The sequence below is a fragment of the Equus asinus genome, chromosome 11, assembly GCF_041296235.1.
Source record: "Equus asinus isolate D_3611 breed Donkey chromosome 11, EquAss-T2T_v2, whole genome shotgun sequence".
Lineage (NCBI taxonomy): Eukaryota > Metazoa > Chordata > Mammalia > Perissodactyla > Equidae > Equus > Equus asinus.
Window position 1 is genome coordinate 66,481,976 of NC_091800.1, and position 20,662 is coordinate 66,502,637.

At 34.1% G+C, this 20,662-nt stretch overlaps 1 protein-coding gene across 4 annotated transcripts in view; it reads left to right on the top strand.

Annotated features, from left to right (window-relative positions):
* The window catches only part of GPC5 (glypican 5), a 1,278,940-nt gene that overhangs the window by 626,592 nt on the left and 631,686 nt on the right, over positions 1 to 20,662 (top strand). For 3 of the 4 annotated variants that reach the window (XM_044779824.2, XM_070520036.1, XM_070520037.1), the window contains exon 7: positions 5,519 to 5,675. In XM_044779824.2, the coding sequence (XP_044635759.1) occupies positions 5,519 to 5,675 (157 nt within the window). Of the gene's footprint in view, positions 1 to 5,518; positions 5,676 to 6,244; positions 7,060 to 20,662 lie in introns of those variants that run through there. The other variant, XM_044779825.2, reaches the window with a different exon arrangement.

The window sequence follows — 20,662 nt, forward strand, 5'->3', positions numbered from 1 at the left end:
CAGAGGAGAATTTCGTTACCCCATGACCCAAATCATGAAGCTAAATTTCCTTGCCTACTCTAGAAAAAAATGAAGTTTTTCATGAATCAGAAAAATATTCCTACATTTTCATTGAAAAAAGTAATTGGAACATCTCTTTTCTTTCTAATTTATAGTAATTGGGATGGCAAACAAATATACTGGGAAATATTTCTTGGCATGATCTTTCAATGTCAAATTTTTGTTTAAACAACTTCTTAGATGTTTCCAGGTGCTCGGGAATAAAATTGTTTTAACTTATTTCTTATTAAAGATTAAAAAGAAAAATAATTTAGCAAGACCACAAAACTAAACCATTAGTCTGTTTTAACTTTTTCCTGATTTCAGATTATTTCTTTTATTTTAATTTTATCTTGTTGCATATTCGTGAATGCCAACTTCAAAAGTAGGGTATATACTAAGCACTTTTTAAGAACTAAGACTATGTCTTCTTTGAAATGCATGCATATCCTAATACGCATTGCATATTATACACTCAATTAATATCATTGAGTGAATAAATGAATCAATCTGCCAGCAATAAAAATGAATCCAAAGTATTCTAGAACATCATGGCCTCTAAAGATTTGAGTAAAAGTGAAAACACTTTAATAAATTAGATATAAGGGTCACTGAAGACAAGGTAAGCTTAACACATTACTTTCAAATTTAAAATATATTTATTTAGCATCTACAATTTGGAAACCCCTCTTGTCATGATGAGGAGTATAAAGATCATTAAATCATGGCCTCATCTTTGAGGAACTCACCGTTAATCAGAAAAGTGTAGCGTATACTCAAGGAAGTTAAGTGTCAGTAAATAATATACACAGATTTAAAAGATTAGAGAAACAAGTATAGAGTGAAGAAAGAGTTATTTGAGTTTGAACTTAAAATTTAGGTACAAGATGATACAACAGGAAGAGGAAAGGGGGTATCCTATGTGGAGGAAAAACAAAAGATGGAAGCGAAGAGTGTATAACCAGCATAAATAAGATTATAGACGTGTAAATGCACACAATATCTGTGAGAAAAACAGACTCCTCTGTGGCAGAATTTGGGTGCTGAGGGGCCATCTTTAGACATCGTTTTTAAAAATGTATATTATAGGGACTGAATTTATTATGCAGGTTGAATTTAAACTTTTTTCTAGGCCTCATTTCCAAAAGTATGTCAATGGGTGCATAGTGAGGGGAGGGGTTAATTTGCTTACATAAATTTGGAAAATATGAAGTGAATCTCAACTGAAAAAGATTGCTTGCTATAAGATTTCTCATGAGGCTTTAGTTCATGGATATCCAGAAGGTGTCATAGTGTGAATTTCCCAAACATTTTACCACAGAACCTCTTTGTGACTCATCTATCTGGACTGATATTTCTCTTCCAGACATATGTTGGGAACCAGTGGTTTTTGATGGTAAAGAGTCACAAAAAACATTAAAGCAGAGAAATGACATGGTGAAAGTACTGATTTGGGGAAAATAATATGGTGACGGTAGGTAGGAGAGACTAATATCCCCTGCAATGAGGGAGTTGGGAAGATAAGTTGTAATGATACATGAAAAGTGGAGATGAATAGTTCTATTCTAAGACACAAAGTGGTAGAGTACATTTTGTATCCAATTGCTGCTTAGAGATGAACTAAAGAATAACAAGGACTTCAAATGAAGACTTGAGTGTAATTTGTATACAGGTAAGAGCACAGTCTGTCAGAGGGAGACGAACAAGAAAGAATAGAGGATTTATACTATTAACTGAAACATTTATCTCTATTCTTTTGGAAGTGTGAGGAGAAAGATCATCAAACTAAGAAGAAACCAGACTAGTTCAGTCCAAAAGAAGTGGGATTTTGACTCAGGATCTTACTGTGAAAAACTCATTATTTTTGTTGATTAGAAATTTATTGGGAATTTTTACAAATTGTTTTATTATAATTGTGAGAATGGAAATGAACATTTGTGGATGTGTGATGATTGAGAAGTAAAAAAATAAGTATTATAAGGCAGAAACTTTATGCAGAGGAGACAGAGATATTGACCCTACCAGAGGGAGATGGGCTTATTGGAGACCTGGAAACATGGATCAGATGAGACCCTGGATATATTTGGATAAGTTGATCATAGGAAACAGCAATTATGTCTCTTGTTCAGAGACATGGAAAACAGTGAGAGGGATTGTAAAGAGGCAGAGAAACTGAAAAGTGGAGAAAAGGTAAAATCTGATAGCTTGTTTCCAAGGGTACGATCTTCCCAGTAAGGTGATGTCTTATGGAAATGTTGACAACTTGTTCTGAGGAATATGCTAGAAAATTAAAAGAGACCAAAGAAAAAGAGCGTGAAGAAGTAAGTGTGGCCCATTTGAGGTTAGAGAATGTATTCGTTTTCTCTTGCTATATAACAAATAACCACAAAATTAGCAGTTTAAAGCAACACCGTTTATTAACCGGGAGTGCCATAGGTCAGAAGGCTGGTGAGCTCACTGCTCAGGGAGCTTGGCTCAGGGTCTCACAAGGCTGAAGTCAAGTTTTCAGCCTAGCTTGACTCAGTTGGGAGCCCTGGGGTTAGTATCCGCTTCCAGGCTCATGTAGATTGTTGGTAGAACTCAGCTGTAGGACTGAGGGCCAGATTCCTCCGTGGCTGTAAAGTAGATCAGTCTCACCTCCTGGAGGCTGCTAGTCGTTCAGTTCCCAGATGCCACAGGACTTCGGGCAGACTCTCCCACAGGCCCACTCACAGCATCCAGGTCACACTTTGAAGGGCAGCAGCATGATCTCTCACCCCCAGTCCTCTCCCGACCCCAGGCTTCCAGTCTCTCTGACTTCTGCTGACAGCCAGAGAAAACTTTCTGCTTTTAAAGAACTTATGTGATTACATTAGATCCACCTGGTTAATCTCCCTTTTGATCAACTCAAAGGCAACTGATTAATAACCTTTATTACACTTGCGAAATTCCTTTTGCAGTATAATATAGTGGCTGTGACAGTCACAGCATATTCACAGTCCCAGGGATTAGACTGAGAAGAATTGGGACCCATTTTAAAGTTCTACCCACCACAGAGAGTCAAAATTAAATTAAAATAAAGTTTTTGTACAGTTTTCTTTCTTAAAAATGTGAGTTCATGAGCCTTAGATGTTTCTTAGCATCACTGAAGTGATGGAGAAGAGAAATGTAGTAAACATACTAATTAAAAAAAATTTGTTCTCTATTATTTTTACCAGTTACTATAAATAAATGAATCATTCTCTGAGAATTAAGGTATTCGGTCACTTTCAAACAAAACCAGTTTCCTAAACCAGTAAGCTTTGTTTTAAACATACTGTCTCTCTGTTTGCATTTTTGAGTTCAAATTCAGTGAGTTGGGTCTTCGTGATTTATATGTTGCTGTTGTTCAGGAGAGTCCACCTTGATCTGCCCAAGGTCCTGGTTAAATATTGGAAGAATACTTACAGAAGGAAAGGGGGACTAAATTTGAAATGGGAAAATGTTGAGAAAGAATGTCAGGGGTAAAAAGGAGTAACACGTCACCAGAAAGCTGGGCTTTTGTTGCGCTTGTCAGATAATACTTTGAAAAGTTTTAATCTAAGTCATGTCATTGAATTCCTTATCAATTAGTTTTTTTCAATGAATGTGTTCTAGGTGTCTAAGTGATATTCTAATAGAATATGCAAGAAAGGAGATAACAATAACCAAAATATATTCATTTTTAATGTGCCAACACTATGCAGAGAACTTTGCCTATATTTTTCCTGACAATAAGAACAATGGCCCAGGTATATTATTGTCTCTATTTTAGACATGAGGGAACTGAATTATTCAGGAGCCCACCCAATGTCCAAAGTCTCATGGTTAGTATAATCAGAATCAGGATTTAAATCAAAGTATGTTGGACCTTAAAGTTCAAGCCCTTTGTGATTATGCTAAATGACAAATGATAAATTATTACTTTATTTAAAGTTTTTATATTATTTATATAAAATAATACCGCTAATCATTCCTTTCTTTTCTCAGATTTTGAATTTTTATGTTTTTTGTTACGTATCTCTGTTTCTTCATTGCCATACCCCCTGCAGGCAGCAGCATACGCGTCAGTGCATTAAACACAGTGAAGAAGTTTTGTTTAACTTAACGTTTCCGAAATTCACTTGACCATGAAAGAAGCCTTATTTTTAAATTTAACACCTGTTAACACACTATTGGAAATGCTGAAACACACTATTGGAAATGCTGATAAATAGAAATAAATTTTTGTCAAATTGTTTTAACATTTAAACTTTGTTAGGGAAAAATAAGCTTTAAAGACCTGTAATATTTCAGAATTTTTAACCTAACTTTATTTTTAATTTTGAAAACTTGTGAATGGTCATAGTCCAGTTGCTTAATGTAAGTGTTCTTTAAATGCTAAACATGTTTGTCTTAGATGTACTGAGGATGCTTCACTCTATGTTTTTCAATATGAAATGATGTCCTTGGGTTGTGTGGTTAATTACTGTTTGCTAATCAATACAATTTGGAGAATCTCTTGGAAGTAACAGCCCTAATACTTTCGTAACGCACCCGTTTCATAAATGCCCATTCACTGGTGAGCAGTGGTACATTTCATTCATAATAGAGTGGTACCCTCTAGTGCTCTTGCTTGGTCATGTGCTCTCCAAAACTGCCTTAGAGGGGTAAATGTCACATATTGGATCATTTTACTCAGTCTTAGCTTTAAGTGAAATATTCTATTATTCATAACATCACCTTCTTGAAAAGGAGTTCAGGCATTTCCAATATTACTCAAAAATGTTACTAGCACTCTTGTGCTGTAGGGTAAAATGGCTATTCCATCTATTTTGCTCATAAAAGTAAATGAAATACTTGAGAACCAAGAACTGAGAAGTTGGTTAAATTTCTTAAGTGATTTGTAGAAATGGAAATAGGACCTAAGCCTTTTGTCCCCAGGTTCAGTTCTGTGCCATATGCATTGGACTATATATTTGATCCAGAGAGTTTAAATAAAGCTATAAATGAATATGTCCAAAATTCTAATTCTTTTGATTGAATCTCTTCTGAAAGAATAGTACTCTACTTTCTGAAAATTTTTGGACTGTTGGTTTACAAAACATCACAATGTTATCAGACAATATCCTGCCAAGGGAGTTGTGTTGTGTTAGAGCTTGATTTACCATGCTTAAACATTGTTTATTCAGAAACAAAAATTTCTCTAGGCAAACTATCCATAAGCAAGAAGGTCTGGTTTTATTTGCTTTCCAAAGCCTTATCTAAAGCTTTATCACAGAGCTAATATGCAGATTGTAGCTGTTTATAGCTGTAAGACCTTGCCCATTATTTATTATTATTTCAGTAGTTTTTTTCTTCCAGACTTGATTTGGTAAGGTGTCTGCACCAAAATAGTGGATCCACATAAGAAAATAATTCTAATTTCTACATATGTTTTTGAACGGCCTTTTCAGCTGATTTGAATTTGCTATTAATGAATGTTTTTGGTATCCATATTCAGTTGTTACAGGGTAGGTCACCCAAACCCGACAAGTGGGAACTTCAGATGGGCAGTGGTGGTGGCATGCTTGAACAGGTCAGCGGGGACTGTGATGATGAAGATGGTTGTGGGGGATCAGGAAGTGGAGAAGTCAAGAGGACACTAAAGATCACAGACTGTAAGTGTATGATTCTGCAACCACACCTAAAGAATTGATTTTGACATATAAGTAAGGATAATTATTATTGTGAATGTAAAGAATTAATGACAGTGAATTCAGAAATATGCAACAAGAATTGGAGATAAAAATGAACCTATTTTTAGTTTTTCAGGTCATGCACTCTTGGAGGTTTTGTTTATTTTTAACTAATGGCTTTAAATGGAAATGACTTTTTTCTGTGAAAAACTAGTGAATGATCATCAGTTCTGAGAGCTAAGGATTTTAAAGCGGGATAATCTTTAGGGCATGAAATAACATGAATGATGAATGTTAAATGTATATTGCTAAATAATGTGAAACTAGATTGGGTAAGCCATACTACATAATCGAATTCGGAAATTTTATTATATCATCACACCATTATATAAAAGATATGTTATTTTATTAGGTTTTTATCATGGTCAAATTGCAAAAACATTGGTTAACTGTATGGTTAGTTATGGTGAAAAACTACTTGGATTTAACTCTTATGAATTTGTTCTTCCAAAAAATTCTCAAAAATCATTCACCTTGTTTTGATTGTATAGGTTTCAAAACCGTTTCTGGTGTTGCTAGACTGGTCACTACTATAAAAGATGGAACTACCAAATAACAGCAACAAAAAGCACCAAATGAATGTCCTTTCCTTGTCTTCACATATAAACTGAGGAATATAGGCTTTCCATGGCTACGTACATGCGTATGTTCACATAAGCAAGACCACCAAAGTTATCAACTGGGAAAGAAGCATGAAAGTTAACGTACCCAGAGCGGCCAAGTTTCAACTATTCATTTATCTCAGGTCTTACCAAAGCTGATTACTTTATAAAGTAATTTTCTGGACTTGTGAAGCCCTATTTAGAAGCTGGTCTTATAGTCTCCCTCTAAATCACAAAGGGCTGCTTTGGACCTGTTAGACATGTCCTTTCATGATTTGGTGATAGAAGAATTCATTTACTTTTCAGTTCTCTTGCAGTAAATTTAGAACACCACAAATGCTTCAAGCATCAATACCCCATTCTTTCTAGGATCTTGTTTTATAAGGCAAATATATTGGTTAAAGGAATGGAAGTCAAACAAGGTACAAAAATCAAAAAACAGTTTTAATATAAACATATAGGTTTCTCTGTTACAAACAAGAATAAATTGAACAAAGAAAGTAAATAGATGGGATTTAGTACACTGGAGCAGCAATTAAACAAAGGGCCACAAAATTCCTTACTGTATTCATATAATTTCCTATTGAAAATTAAATGCCTTCTACCCTTAAAGGAGCACATAAAGATATATGTTCTTCTTATTGGTATTAATATAGTTTATCAGATTTATTTCTCTTGTTTTCCTATCTTTTGTTGTTTAGGACAAAAAATTAAAATAAGGATGAAGAATAAAATAAAAAAGAGTTTTCATTAGAAAACATTATTTTTACTAAGAGTTAAAACACCATTGTATTTTGGAGTTATGATACTTATCTACTAGGATAATATTAACGTTTCATTTTCATTCTATCTTGAGTATTCATATGAATCATAATTTCATTGTCATTTGAATATTAGCAGGGTTTGAAGGCATAAAAGTTATCAAAAATAGCTTAGGTTGAAATTTCATCTATAAATTGTTTGTGTGTGTAGAATTAACATTTTTATAGAGATTTTTTTACTCCTGAAGTTATTCATAAGCTCAAGAATTTGTTACATATTAATAAATAACACCTTTTTGGTTTATTTCACAAGAGAAATAGAGACAGGGGAGGATATTCAACTGCTAATAGTTTTCTCACAAAACAATACTGTCAAGGTGGCAAGAATGAATTTTTTACTTCAAAACCTTGTTTTCAATTACTCCTGAAGTAGACAGGTATGGTACAAGCAACCATCCATCAGAATTGGGGAGATTTAAGATATAGATGGTTTTTAGCAACTACAGGCAAACGTTAAAAAAGTCCACATCTGCTGTCAGTCAGTTGCCTATCACGTTTCTAAGAGTTTATAGCTGTTGCCTTTCAATTTTTAATAAGTGGTTGGGAAACCGCTGTGGATAGCATGCTGAAATACAGAGGGACAGAAAGAGTAGCAAAGCGTAAGTCACATTTCTCTTTTTATAAAGCACTATAATATCTTGCCTGTGCTTGGCTAGTTTGATATATTGCCAAAGCAAGTTAAGACAGTTTTAGATGGTCTTAATGACTGAAACATATTGTGCTCTAGAAAGTTTACCAGGTGCCATTTGTGTTAAGAACTTGAAATGCACCATTATTTCTTCCTTACTCTGATGTTTGTTCTTTATAAAATACAACATAAGTACAAAGCAGTTCATTTGTCTCTGCAAAAATATCTGATTTAAAATAGTTATACTAATAAGTATTTATTTATTTATAGCTACTTATAATTGCAAGGAGTAATACTAATACCATGTCCTGTAAATTTAATGATTTTGCTCCATTTATGCAAATGTTCGAAGTTGATAAATATTTTACTAATCATCACTGGAACTGATTTTCTGTTTCTGTTTTTGTTCATGTTTATTTTAGGCAACAGAGGGGTCTACATATTTATGTGCCAAGGTTTATCACCAAAATGTTTATATACCTTTTAGGTATCATTTTGTTTTCATCACCAGTGGTATCAAATAATCCAACAAATGTTTAGCTTTTAACACTATCTCTATTCATATCCTACCTATTGGCTATTATTAAACGTTAACTGATATGTTTCTTATAAAAAGCAGCTATCTATACTATGCAGTGTTCACTCTTAGGAAACTGAACATATTTTCCTATTTCAGTAGAGTGGTTTAAAAATCCCAATATTATGGAAAGTTCTATATTTTTGTTGTATTGACTTTAGCTCATTTAGATAGATATGGATATTTCACTAGTAGCCTGGAATTGCAGGGTTGGAATGGCTTTGAACCTTCATTTCTTCTCACCCCTGACACTTGCCATCCTTTCTGAGCAGCTAACTGATGCAGGTTCTAAACACCAGTGGAAATAAAACAAGTTCTGTTCTTTTAGCCATGCAGAGGAAAATTATTCTCATTATCATCAACACTTTTTCAACTATTTGACTATTCCAATATTCCCAAATGTTGATAGTTTCAAATGTTGAAAAACAAACCAGCGTGCCACTGCAGACAGGCTGTAGAATTATTCCATGTGTAGTTTTGAAAATCTGCAATAGCATTACTTGCAATTCTTATGTGATATTATAATCTAAATTACAATAACTCTGCTTTTAAAAAACAAAAAAATATATAACCCATGATCAAATTCATTTTGATAAAGAGGTTCACCATAATAGTATCAGGCAAAATGAATTTGATCACAAGTTGATTCAGATGTATCTTCAAAAATAGTAGAGTGATTTTAAGTCTTCAAATTGTCCGAGATAATCTGTCTATTGTCATATTCATCATTGCTCGTATAATATTATATAACATCCTTAGCAATTTTAAAAATAATTTAACTGTGAAACCCATAAATGACAACAGATTGTGTGTGTGTTCAAATGACTTTTTCCCCAGTAGTGCTTTCAACATGCGTTTGCAGAAGAGTCATGATACAGGTTCACAAAGACTTGTGCATTCAGAGTACCAACGCAGCAGCGTTCTGACCCTGAGGCCCTCCTGAACTGCTTCTTATTCAGCCACCCAACGTCTTTCTTTACAAGGATTGTTTACCAGTAGATTCTTCTTGTTCTTTTTTATGGGTTCTGCTCTTCCTCTTCTTTTTTATGGGTCCTCATCATCATCCCAAATTTTAAATATTTGAGGAATCCAGGATTCAGTTCTCAAACCTTTTACTATCTCTGTTCACGACTATTCCCTGTTCCCCAAACTGCATACTGCACCATAATAACAATATGGTGCTGGCATCGATAGCACTATCCAGTTTATAAAGCATCCCCCACTGCGTTATCTCAGGAGGTAAGCTAGTGAAAACAGAAAGCGTTCAATTGAAATTAGATGAATTTGGAAATAGAAGGATAATACATTGGAATATAAGTTGCTAAATCTAGAAAGAATTTTTGGTTGATCTTCTACAGCCTAAAATGAATAGAACTATTATTCACATTGTGCTTTGTATTTGTCACTTAGTAACTAACCTTAGATCAGCCTCTAACAAATTCATCTACAGCATGATACTAACAGTGACCTAGGAAGAAAATAGTATATTCCATGTGCATAGTAAAATGAAAATGATACTTTGTTAACCACTGAAGAATAAAGGTTACTGATTTATTTAGCAATGCAAGATTGTAGAATGAGTGAAATTCTTGGCTTCCTCAAACTTATTTTCACCATAAATCACCTTTATTTCAAAATCTCAGCTAGGCATGGAGGTTAAGAAGAACTCAGAAAATACTACAAGCGACATGAAATGTGATCTTTATTTTTCTTTCCATAACTACTAAAACTATGTAGTTATTCACTTTGTAGAAATTATTTTGTGTTTTTTTTTTAATTATCTAGTTTATGGTTTTTCTTTCCAATGTAAATTATGTCCAACAGATAATGCAAGCATATAAGATTCATTTACATTAATAACAGTTCCCAATATGCATATTAAAAGTATGTGTATTCTTTTAAAATTAAAGTTTCATCAAATTTGATTAAAATAAAATGTATTCAGTTTACTTTGCAAAGTGCTGACAAATAGTCCATTAATAAATTATCCCAAATTAAAGATAATGTACTGGAAAAAACTAAATAGCTTATCATGTATTTACTATGTTTAGTTATGCTAAACATAAAACATCTTTATAAACTTACTTGGACTCAAACCTTTGTGACACAGTGAAAGTAATCTTGAATAATGATTGTACATTTTGATCTACATTTTCCAAGTGCCTAATACTGAAGGATCATGATAAAACGCTAGAAAAATTCACAAATAAACACTTCCTGATGCTGCTCAATGCTCAAAATTGTAAACACTTTGAAATTTTCATCTACTGCAGTTTTTACACTGCTGATGAAAATTATACTAAAGAGAAATGAAATACTCTAAGATAAATATATTTTAATTAATATGTGATCACCATGAATATTATTGTGATTATACATTTCCATTTTGGTTTCTAAATAATTGACATTCATCCTATCTGCTTGCTGTTTTGCTAACAAGATTGTGTAATGGAATCTGGAAACGTAATGAATCATCTTACATTCTCTTGAAAAGTTATACATCCCATTCATGGGTTTAAATGATAAAGTTGAAATAAAAGGGTCTGTCCTTGAATGCCTAAGAAATGGTTTTCAGTGCTTTGACTTAGACACAAAAATGATGTAAATCACTGAGGTAAAGAGGGAAGACATTAACTAAAGCTTAAGGAGCCTCCTAGCATGCATTCCAGATGAACCAGCCATTCTGAAAATTTTATAGCTAAATCCATCCCACACCAGACGACATAGAATAAAAAAGTTATGGTATTTTTGACTACCATTATGTCAAGTATGACTGTGTGATCAATAGAGTAAGCAAAAAATTAAAATTTAAGAAAATATCATCAGATACATTTTCTCATTGCTTGCCCAAAGTCATATAGCTGTCAATAAGACCAAGAATAAATCATACTTATATCCAGGTCTATTTTTTATATCATTCTGTTGCAGATAAACAGAATGGTTTTTGAACTTGCTATATTCTCCCTCAGTCAGTATAGTTGATAAAATGCATCATGAGGAAACAACTTAGGTATTCTTTCAGCTCTTTAATGACTTCCATACCTTTAACTGTATAGAAAGGGTATTTTCATCTAGATTTTTGACCAGTTAATTAGTCATCTAACTATAAATAATAGAACACGTGATCTGGGCCCAGAGCTTCTCAAAGTCTCTCATGTATACAAATCACTTGGGGCTCTTGTTAAAATCAAGTATGATACAGAAAGTCTGAAGTGAGACATTGGCATTCCTTACATGTTCTCAGATGATGCTGTTGCTCCTGGTCTAAGGACCACACTGTGAGGCTGAAAAATTTACACCCTTGTTTCTTACAGCCTTTATTTATTAGTATCTCTGCAATAATTCTCTATTAAAACAGTATGAACTCTTATAAAACAGTATCTACGTTTATGTATTAGCTTTACAAGAAAGCATCATATGCACTAGGACGTTAGGGACTATAACAATTAGGCCAGTAATAGTGACTTATCCTATATGATTTTTGGTAGTCCCAGTTTGATGGTTTGAGGCTTGCGTTTATTTCCTAACACCAAAGGAGCACCACTTCCATCTTTTCTCAGGGCCTGAAGCCTTCAGCCTACACTTGCTTCAAAAAGACTTCCATTTTGAAACAGTGTCTCTGGTACTCAGCAGAAATGTTTCACCTTCATCAACTCCTCCAGTTTGTAATGAACACTGAAGAAATATCTTGCATGATCCTCTGTATCACATTAAATTCCAACAGAGATAAATCAAAGTTTTATGTGAACTAAAAGAAAGGAGGGAGACTATCCAAAAGGGGCAATCAGAAAATACTTCATAAAGGAAGCAGAGAGAGGGCAAACTGGAAAAAACGTTTGACTGCAATGTTTATGAGAAAGGCATTTGAGAGGATGGACTCATGATTTGGTTTCAGCAATTGACAATAGGGAGGGAAGGAACCCTGGGAGGAGGAGACATCATGGACAAAGACAGTGGTGGGGGGAGAGAAGGAGTAAGGAGGAGCATGCTTACAGAGACACAAAATTATTCAAATTGCTTGAAAAAATGTTGGAAGTCTAAAATGTGGGTTCAAAATTTTACAACGGATTTTGAATTCAGTAGGGAGGGGTTTGTGTTTAATTTGATAGGAAAGAGGAACTATTAAAAGTTTTTCTGTGTGGTCATTTAGTTTCTGTGTGCAATTATTTTTAATAGCAATACAGATAACTGGTTAGGAAAATAAACATGTACAAATAAGGTATATCTTGCACAAGTAACTTACCACTACCTTGCACAAGTAATTGTTCTGTACCTAAATTTCCTTAAGATGGGGGTAATAGCAGTAGTCTCCAAGAAGCAGCCTTGTGAGGATTAAATGACTCAATCCATAGACAGCATTACAAGAGCGCCCACCCCCACCACTAAAAAAAATAAAGTGTTGAATAAGATATGTAAAAAGTTTTTCTTAAATGCTTCTGTGAACTAACAAGAGAGGAATCTTCCATAAAACTAGATGATGTCATAATAATAACATAGAGATAGAAACAGAGATAGGGGCCGGTCTGGTAGTGCAGTAGTTAACTTTGTGCAGTGCACTTTGGAAGCTGGGGTTCACCGGTTTGGATCCTGGGTATGGACCCACATACTGTTCATCAAGCCATGCTATGGCGGCATCGCACAGGCAAAATAGAGGAAGATTGGCACAGATGTTAGCTCAAGGACAATGTTCCTCAGAAAAAAAAAAAAAAGAGAAAGAAATAGAGATAGATGTAGAGATAGAGATAGAGATAAAGATATAGTTACATACACACACACACACAGCTTAAGGAAAATAACAAAATGAATTTGTCTACCCCTCTACCCAGTCCAAGAAATACAGTATTTCCATACCTCTAGAGCGTACCCTTCTCTGAGCACACCACACTCCGAGAGTTTGCCATGATCACAAATTATGTAAAAATCATTTCCTTTTCCTTTCTTAAGAGTTTTAACCAATATATGCCTTCATAAACAATATATTGCTGGGTTTTGCACTTTATATAAATGCAACCATTTGGTCTTTATTGTTACATGGTGTGTTCCTTTCCTTAAACGTTATATTTTTGAGGTTCACCCATGTTGATGGGTGTAGCTGTACTCATTCATTTTTATGGAAGTATAGTATTCTAATTTATGAATATACACACTTGATGCATATTGGAGTTGATTTCAGTTTTGGGATATTGTGAATCATGTGGCTAATAAATCATCTTGAACATATCTGTTGATGCATATGGGTAAAAGCCTCTGCAGTGTATACCTATAAGCATAATAGTGTCACAAAGCAAAGCTTGCATATGTTAAGCTTTACTAGGAAATGTCAAGCTGGTTTACAAAGAGATTTGTCAATCTATATTCTCACCAGCAATAAATAAGAGCTCATGTTGCTCTCCATTTTTGCAAACACTTTTTTTCCCCATTCCTACTACTTTTCTGTATCTGTCCAAAGAAAGAAACTGGAACAATATTTTATTCTATATAATTTCTATTATCATGATAATTTGTTGAATTGTCCTTTCTTTACATAAGTATATGAAATTCCTTGTGTACTTCCTTATTTGAAATTTCTTTTATATCCGTGGGCTTTTTCCTCTTCTATAGGGTGATATTTGACAGATGCTATCAGGACAAAAGTCCACTTCAGTGACCTACTTATCTATTTTGGTTATGACCTTCAGGAAAGGGAGGATACATTCTTGGATCTTTTTTTTTTTATTTAACCAGTTTCAAGATAATGAAGTAGTATTCTCCCTGTCTTTCTCAGAAGGTGACCAGTTCTTTTTATTTTTTTAAATATCATCATGAACTCAGTTTTAAAAACATTTGTAATTCTTATCCTTATTGAAATCCAGATTGTCCCGTATTTGCCAATTGGCACTTCTTCCATTTGGCTCTTGCGTCCATTTGATATGATCCTCGAAGTCTTGCCTAGTTTCGTTGCTATAGAGTATACCAAGATATTCCAAGCTGAGCTGATGTATTATCTTTCACAGACATGGAATCAGTCATTTTTATATGACCCTTGATTTGTTTCAGTAAGAAATGGTGTTTCATGAACACAATCTGGGCACAAGACACAGTTCTCAAAGACACAAGTGATAATAGAAATAAATATCTCAATTACTCATTTGCTTTATTCGACTTTAGATATACCACATTACCACAATAATACTAAAAATACCCTACGAATTATGATTACTAAAATCAGTTATATTTTTGCATATTTGATGCATATTCTCTCCCCATTTTATAGTTATAATAGATATAGATATTGGTATATATCAGACAGCCCTATGGAAAGATCTGTCTACATAGTTCCTTGGCAAGGAACTATATCGATATAAGATAGATGGATACAAGATAGATAGATGGATAGAAATAGCTAGATATAGTTAGGTCATCTACTATATCTGCCACTCAACTTTCATTTATTCTTCCAGTAACTATATATTTAATGCTCACTACTAGTTCTTATGTCAAAGTCTCTGTAGTAGATTTTTTAAGAAGGACTGATGAAGACAATATTTCACACGTTCTTACTTGGTGATAAAAGTTTGTGCCCTTTTTCCATGAAATTCAATTTTGCTGAAGTGAAGAATGTTGGCTCACATTTTCCTTCCTTGCATTTCTTCAATATGCACATATTTCTAATCTAGCAGAAAGCATTGCTGGCAAAAAGAAAAATCTAACAATGATCTAATTTTCTTCCCTTTATAAGCCAAATATGTATTTTTTACCTTCTCGGTGCCCAACAATTTGTTTTCTTTTTTTTTAAAGTGCAGTAATTTTACTAGAATAAACCTCTGTGTTGGTAGTTCTGAGTCAGCATTCTCAGTAACATGCTATCCTTTTTTAATAAGTAGTATCGAATCTTTTTTAGCAGATTTTTATTGATTTATAGTTTTAAGTAATTATTCTCTTCTTCTCTTGATTTTCTTCTTCAGCAACACCCATTATACACTGTTGAATTGTATTTACTTATTTTCAGCATATTCTCCAATGTTTATTTTTTTAAACATATTTTTGATTTTTAAAATCTAACTCCTTTTTCCTTTCATATTTCTCAAGGTGTTGCTAGTGGTGTTTCTTTCCTTTTACATTCCTTCTAGATTTTATTTTTAAATAAATTTTTCTTCCTTTTCTTCTTTTCTTAAAATCACTAACCTCATTTCTAAGTTTTTTTCTAATTTTGACTTACGTTATTTGCAGTCTTGTATCCTTTCCTTTATGTTTCTTAGTTCATTTTGAAATGATAGGTTAAATTTTTGGTCTGGTGTTTGAACATGTCTTTCTGGTGTGCCTTCACAGTTTGTAGACATAGTAGCAGAACATAATTTTTGTTATAATAATTTTGTATGGGATTTGATCTCAATCCTTTTCTCTTGCTTATTTTTATGTGAGTTTAAATTTCCTAAATTTTTAGAAGGAGGCTTGGTTCAGCTAGATTTTCTAAATTTACTGAGTTTGAAGGCCTGTTGATTTCATGAAGTGTTAAAAAAATATGCTGACTTGTTTTCTGAGAACTTCCTGCTCTGTTCCCTTCCTTACATTTACCTGTATCTTCTCTTTCCTAACTTTCCATTGCCCTTATCCCACTAATTCTTTTTTTTTTAATTTTTATTTTTTTCGGATGTACATCATATTTCAAATTATGGGTACATTACATCATGTTCACCACCCGAACACTAATTATAGTGCATCCCCTCACATGTGACCCTAATCACCCCTTTTGCCCTCCCCCCTACCCCCTTCCCCAATGGTAACCACCAGTCCAATCTCCAATGCTATGTGTTTTTTTTTTTTTTGTCGTTTTTATCTTCTACTTATGAGTGAGATCATATGGTATTGGACTTTCTCCCTCTGACTTATTTCACTCAGCATAATACCCTCAAGGTCCATCCGTGTTGTCGCAAATGGCCGGATTTCGTCATTTCTTATGGCTGAGTAGTAGTCCATCATGTATAAATACCACATCTTCTTTATCCATTCGTCCCTTGATGGGCACCTAGGTTGCTTCCAAGCCTTGGCTATTGCAAATAATGCTTCAATGAACATAGGGGTGCAAGTATCTTTATGCCTTTGTGTTTTCAAGTTCTTTGGATAAATACCCAGCAGTGGAATAGCTGGATCATATGGTAGATCTATCCTTAATTTTCTGAGGGCTATACTCCAAACTGCTTTCCATAGTGGCTGCACCAGTTTGCACTGCCACCAGCAGTGAACAAGGGTTCCCTTCTCTCCACACCCTCTCCAACATTTGTTGTTTCCTGTCTTGTTAATTATAGCCATTCTGACCGGAGTGAGGTGATACCTCATTGTAGTTTTGATTTGCATTTCCCTGATAGCTAATGATGTTGAGCATCTTTTCATATGCCTGTTGGCCATCTGTATATTTTCTTTGGAGAAATCTCTCTGTTCAGATCTTTTGCCCATTTTCTAATTGGATTGTTAGGTTTTTTTGTTGTTGAGCTGTATGAGTTCTTTGTATATTTTGGATATTAACCCCTTATCTGATATGTGGTTTGCAAATATCTTCTCCCAATTGTTAGGTTGTCTTTTCGTTTTGTTGATGGTTTCCTTTGCTGTGCAGAAGCTTTTTAGTTTGATGTAATCCCATTCATTCATTTTTTCTTTTGTTTCCCTTGCCCGGTCAGACATGGGACTTGAAAATATGCTGCTCAGGCCAATGTCATAGAGCATACTGCCTATGTTTTCTTCTAGAAGTCTCATGGTTTCAGGTCTTACATTCAAGTCTTCAATCCATTTTGAGTTGATTTTTGTGCATGGTGTAAGGGAATGGTCTACTTTCATTCTTTTGCATGTGGCTGTCCAGTTTTCCCAACATCATTTATTGAAGAGACTCTCCTTTTTCCATCGTATGCTCTTGGATCCCTTGTCGAATATTAGCTGTCCATAAACGTGTGGGTTTACTTCTGGGCTCTCAATTTTGTTCCATTGATCTGTGTGTCTGTTTTTGTGCCAGTACCATGCTGTTTTGGTTACTATGGCTTTGTAGTATAATTTGAAATCGGGAAGTGTGATACCTCCAGCTTTGTTCTTTTTTCTCAGGAATCCTTTGGCTATTCAGGGTCTTTTGTTGTTCCATATAAATTTTAGGATTCTTTGTTCTATTTCTGTAAAAAATGTTGTTGGAACTTTGATAGGGATTGCGTTGAATCTATAGATTGCTTTAGGAAGTATGGACATTTTAACAATGTTAATTCTTCCAATCCAAGAGCATGGAATATCTTTCCATTTCTTTGTCTTCTTCATTTTCTTTCAACAATGTTTTATAGTTTTCAGTGTACAGATCTTTCACCTCTTTAGTTAAGTTTATTCCTAGGTATTTTATTCTTTTGGTTGCAATTGTAAATGGGATTGTATTCTTAATTTCTCTTTCTGCTACTTCGTTGTTAATGTATAGAAACTCAACGGATTTTTGTACATTGATTTTGTATCCCACAACTTGACTGTATTCCTTTATTATTTCTAAAAGTTTTTTAGTGGACTCTTCAGGGGTTTCTAGATATAAAATCATGTCGTCTGCAAAGAGTGACAGTTTCACTTCTTCTTTTCCAATGTGGATCCCTTTTATTTCTTTTTCTTGCCTGATTGCTCTGGCTAGGACTTCCAATACTATGTTAAATAAGAGTGGTGACAGTGGGCATCCTTGTCTGTTCCTGTTCTTAGAGGGATAGCTTTCAGTTTTTCTCCATTGAGAATGATATTTGCTGTGGGTTTGTCATATATGGGCTTTATTATGTTGAGGTATTTTCCTTCTATACCCATTTTATTTAGAGTTTTTATCATAAATCTTTGCTGTATCTTGTCAAATGCTTTCTCTGCATCTATTGAGATGATCATGTGATTTTTATTCTTCATTTTGTTAATGTGGTGTATCACATTGATAGATTTGCGGATGTTGAACCATTCCTGCATCCCCGGAATGAAACCCACTTGATCATGATGTATGATCTTTTTAATGTATTGTTGTATTCGATTTGCTAGTATTTTGTTCAGGATTTTTGCATCGATGTTCATCAGTGATATTGGCCTGTAATTTTCTTCTTTTGTGTTGTCCTTATCTGGTTTTGGTATCAGGATAATGTTTATTTCGTAGAAGGAGTTAGGAAGCCTCCCCTCCTCTTCAATTTTTTGGAAGAGTTTGACAAGGACAGGTATTAAGTCTTCTTTGAATGTTCGGTAGAATTCACCAGGGAAGCCATCTGGTCCTGGACTTTTATTTTTTGGGAGGTTTTTAATTGCTGTTTCAATCTCCTTACTGGTGATTGGTCTATTCAAATTTTCTACATCTTCTTGGTCCAGTTTTGGAAGGTTGTATGTTTCTAAGAATTTATCCATTTCTTCTAGATTATCCAATTTGTTGGCGTATAGCTTTTCATAGTATTCTCTTATTATCTTTTGTATTTCTGAGGTGTCCGTTGTAATCTCTCCTCTTTCGTTTCTGATTTTATTTATTTGAGCTTTCTCTCTTTTTTTTTGGTGAGTCTAGCTAAGGGTTTGTCAATTTTGTTTATCTTTTCAAAGAACCAGCTCTTGATTTCATTATTTTTTTCTATCTTTTTTTAGTCTCTATTTCGTTTATTTCTGCTCTGATTTTTATTATTTTCTTCCTTCTGCTGATTTTGGGCTTTGTTTGTTGTTCTTTTTCCAGTACACTTAGGTGCACTTTTAGATTGTCTATTTGGGATTTTTCTTCTTTGTTGAGTTAGGCCTGAATTGTAAAAACTTCCCTCGTAGAACCGCTTTTGCTGTATCCCACAGATTTTGGCATGTCGTGTTTTCATTTTCATTTGTCTCCAGGATTCTTTTTATTTCTTCTTTGATTTCTTAACTCCATTTCCAGCAGTTTCTCTTCTGTGTGCATCCCTGAATGGTAAGGAACACTTGCCAGATTAGTTTTGAGAGTTCAAAAGGTTGCAGAGGCTCCAGCCCTTTCAGCCATATATCAGAGTCCTCACATTCACCTATTATTAAGACTGGGCAAAACTTCTCCCCATTCTCTGCTGTTTTCAAATTGATTTCCAGTGAATACCTGTTGGCTATTTGCATTCTTTTGTTTTCAGATCTGTAACTTGCTGTATTGCTCCTCACTGCTTTCTTCTGCATACATGCTGATACTATGTAGGTTTTCTGGCTATTGATAGTATGTTCTCACTCATTTGTATTTTGAGGTTCATTAGGATAACTCATGGGTTGGGTTGTATATCGTATCTGTGTGATTTTGATTTTAATAATTCTTCTGTGTGTTTTATGTAAGGATTTGGAAGTTTCCAAAAGCTATGCTACAATATGCTACTGCTGTCTCCCCTGAATCTCCCAGATCATTTACAATTTTTAAGGAAACAATGGTGCTCTTGTTTCTCTTTGGTCCTGTTCTTTGACATGACATACATGCGCTCATACACACATGTGTTTTCTACATATACTGGATATACTGAATATACTGAAAATATACTAACATACTTAAAATACATATGTTCTCATAAATGTGAAAAACAGCAGTGTCTTTCAAATTTGTATGTCACCAATAGTCTTTCTGCTAATGAAATAGACTTTATTCATTTTGATTGAGATAGGAACATATCATAATGTTTGCCTACTGTTTCCAAATGTAATGATTATAAACAACGCTGCAAGCAAGCATCTTTATGCATTTGAGTATGTTGCTTTGGGTAGTAAAATTGATCTTCAAAATCATTGCATCAATTTGTTTACACAAACACTAAGGTAAACTATTCTTTTTTCACTATTTGTCATAATTACACATCCTCAGACTTTTTAATTTTGCAAACTTTGGATGTAAATGGTAAAAAAAATATTTATGTGTGTCAAAGAAAAATTGCACCAGACAGAATGAAACAGGGAAGGAAGACTTTATTTCAGACTATTGAAATAGCAGTCAAGACTAGTACAACAAGGCAGAGAAATTGAACTCAACTCTACTGAAACAAAAGGTTGGACGGTTTTTAAGCACTGTGGTGAGCTATAGAAAAAGTACTGAGGAGGTGGGGGGGGTGGTAGTTGGTCAATGTGATTAGGCCATCTGTGTTTGCTAATTGGCACTTATCAAAGTTAGGCTTCTGCCTCCCACATAGACCAGAAGATAGAGGCCCTATCTTGCTTGAAAATTACATTTCAAAGGAATGGCTCCCAGATCCTTGAGAAAGACAGTCCTACGGTGGTGTAAAACTAGCAAGAAGAGGGGAGAAGATTTACATCTCAAAGTGGTAGTGAAAGAATTTATAATAGCATGTTTT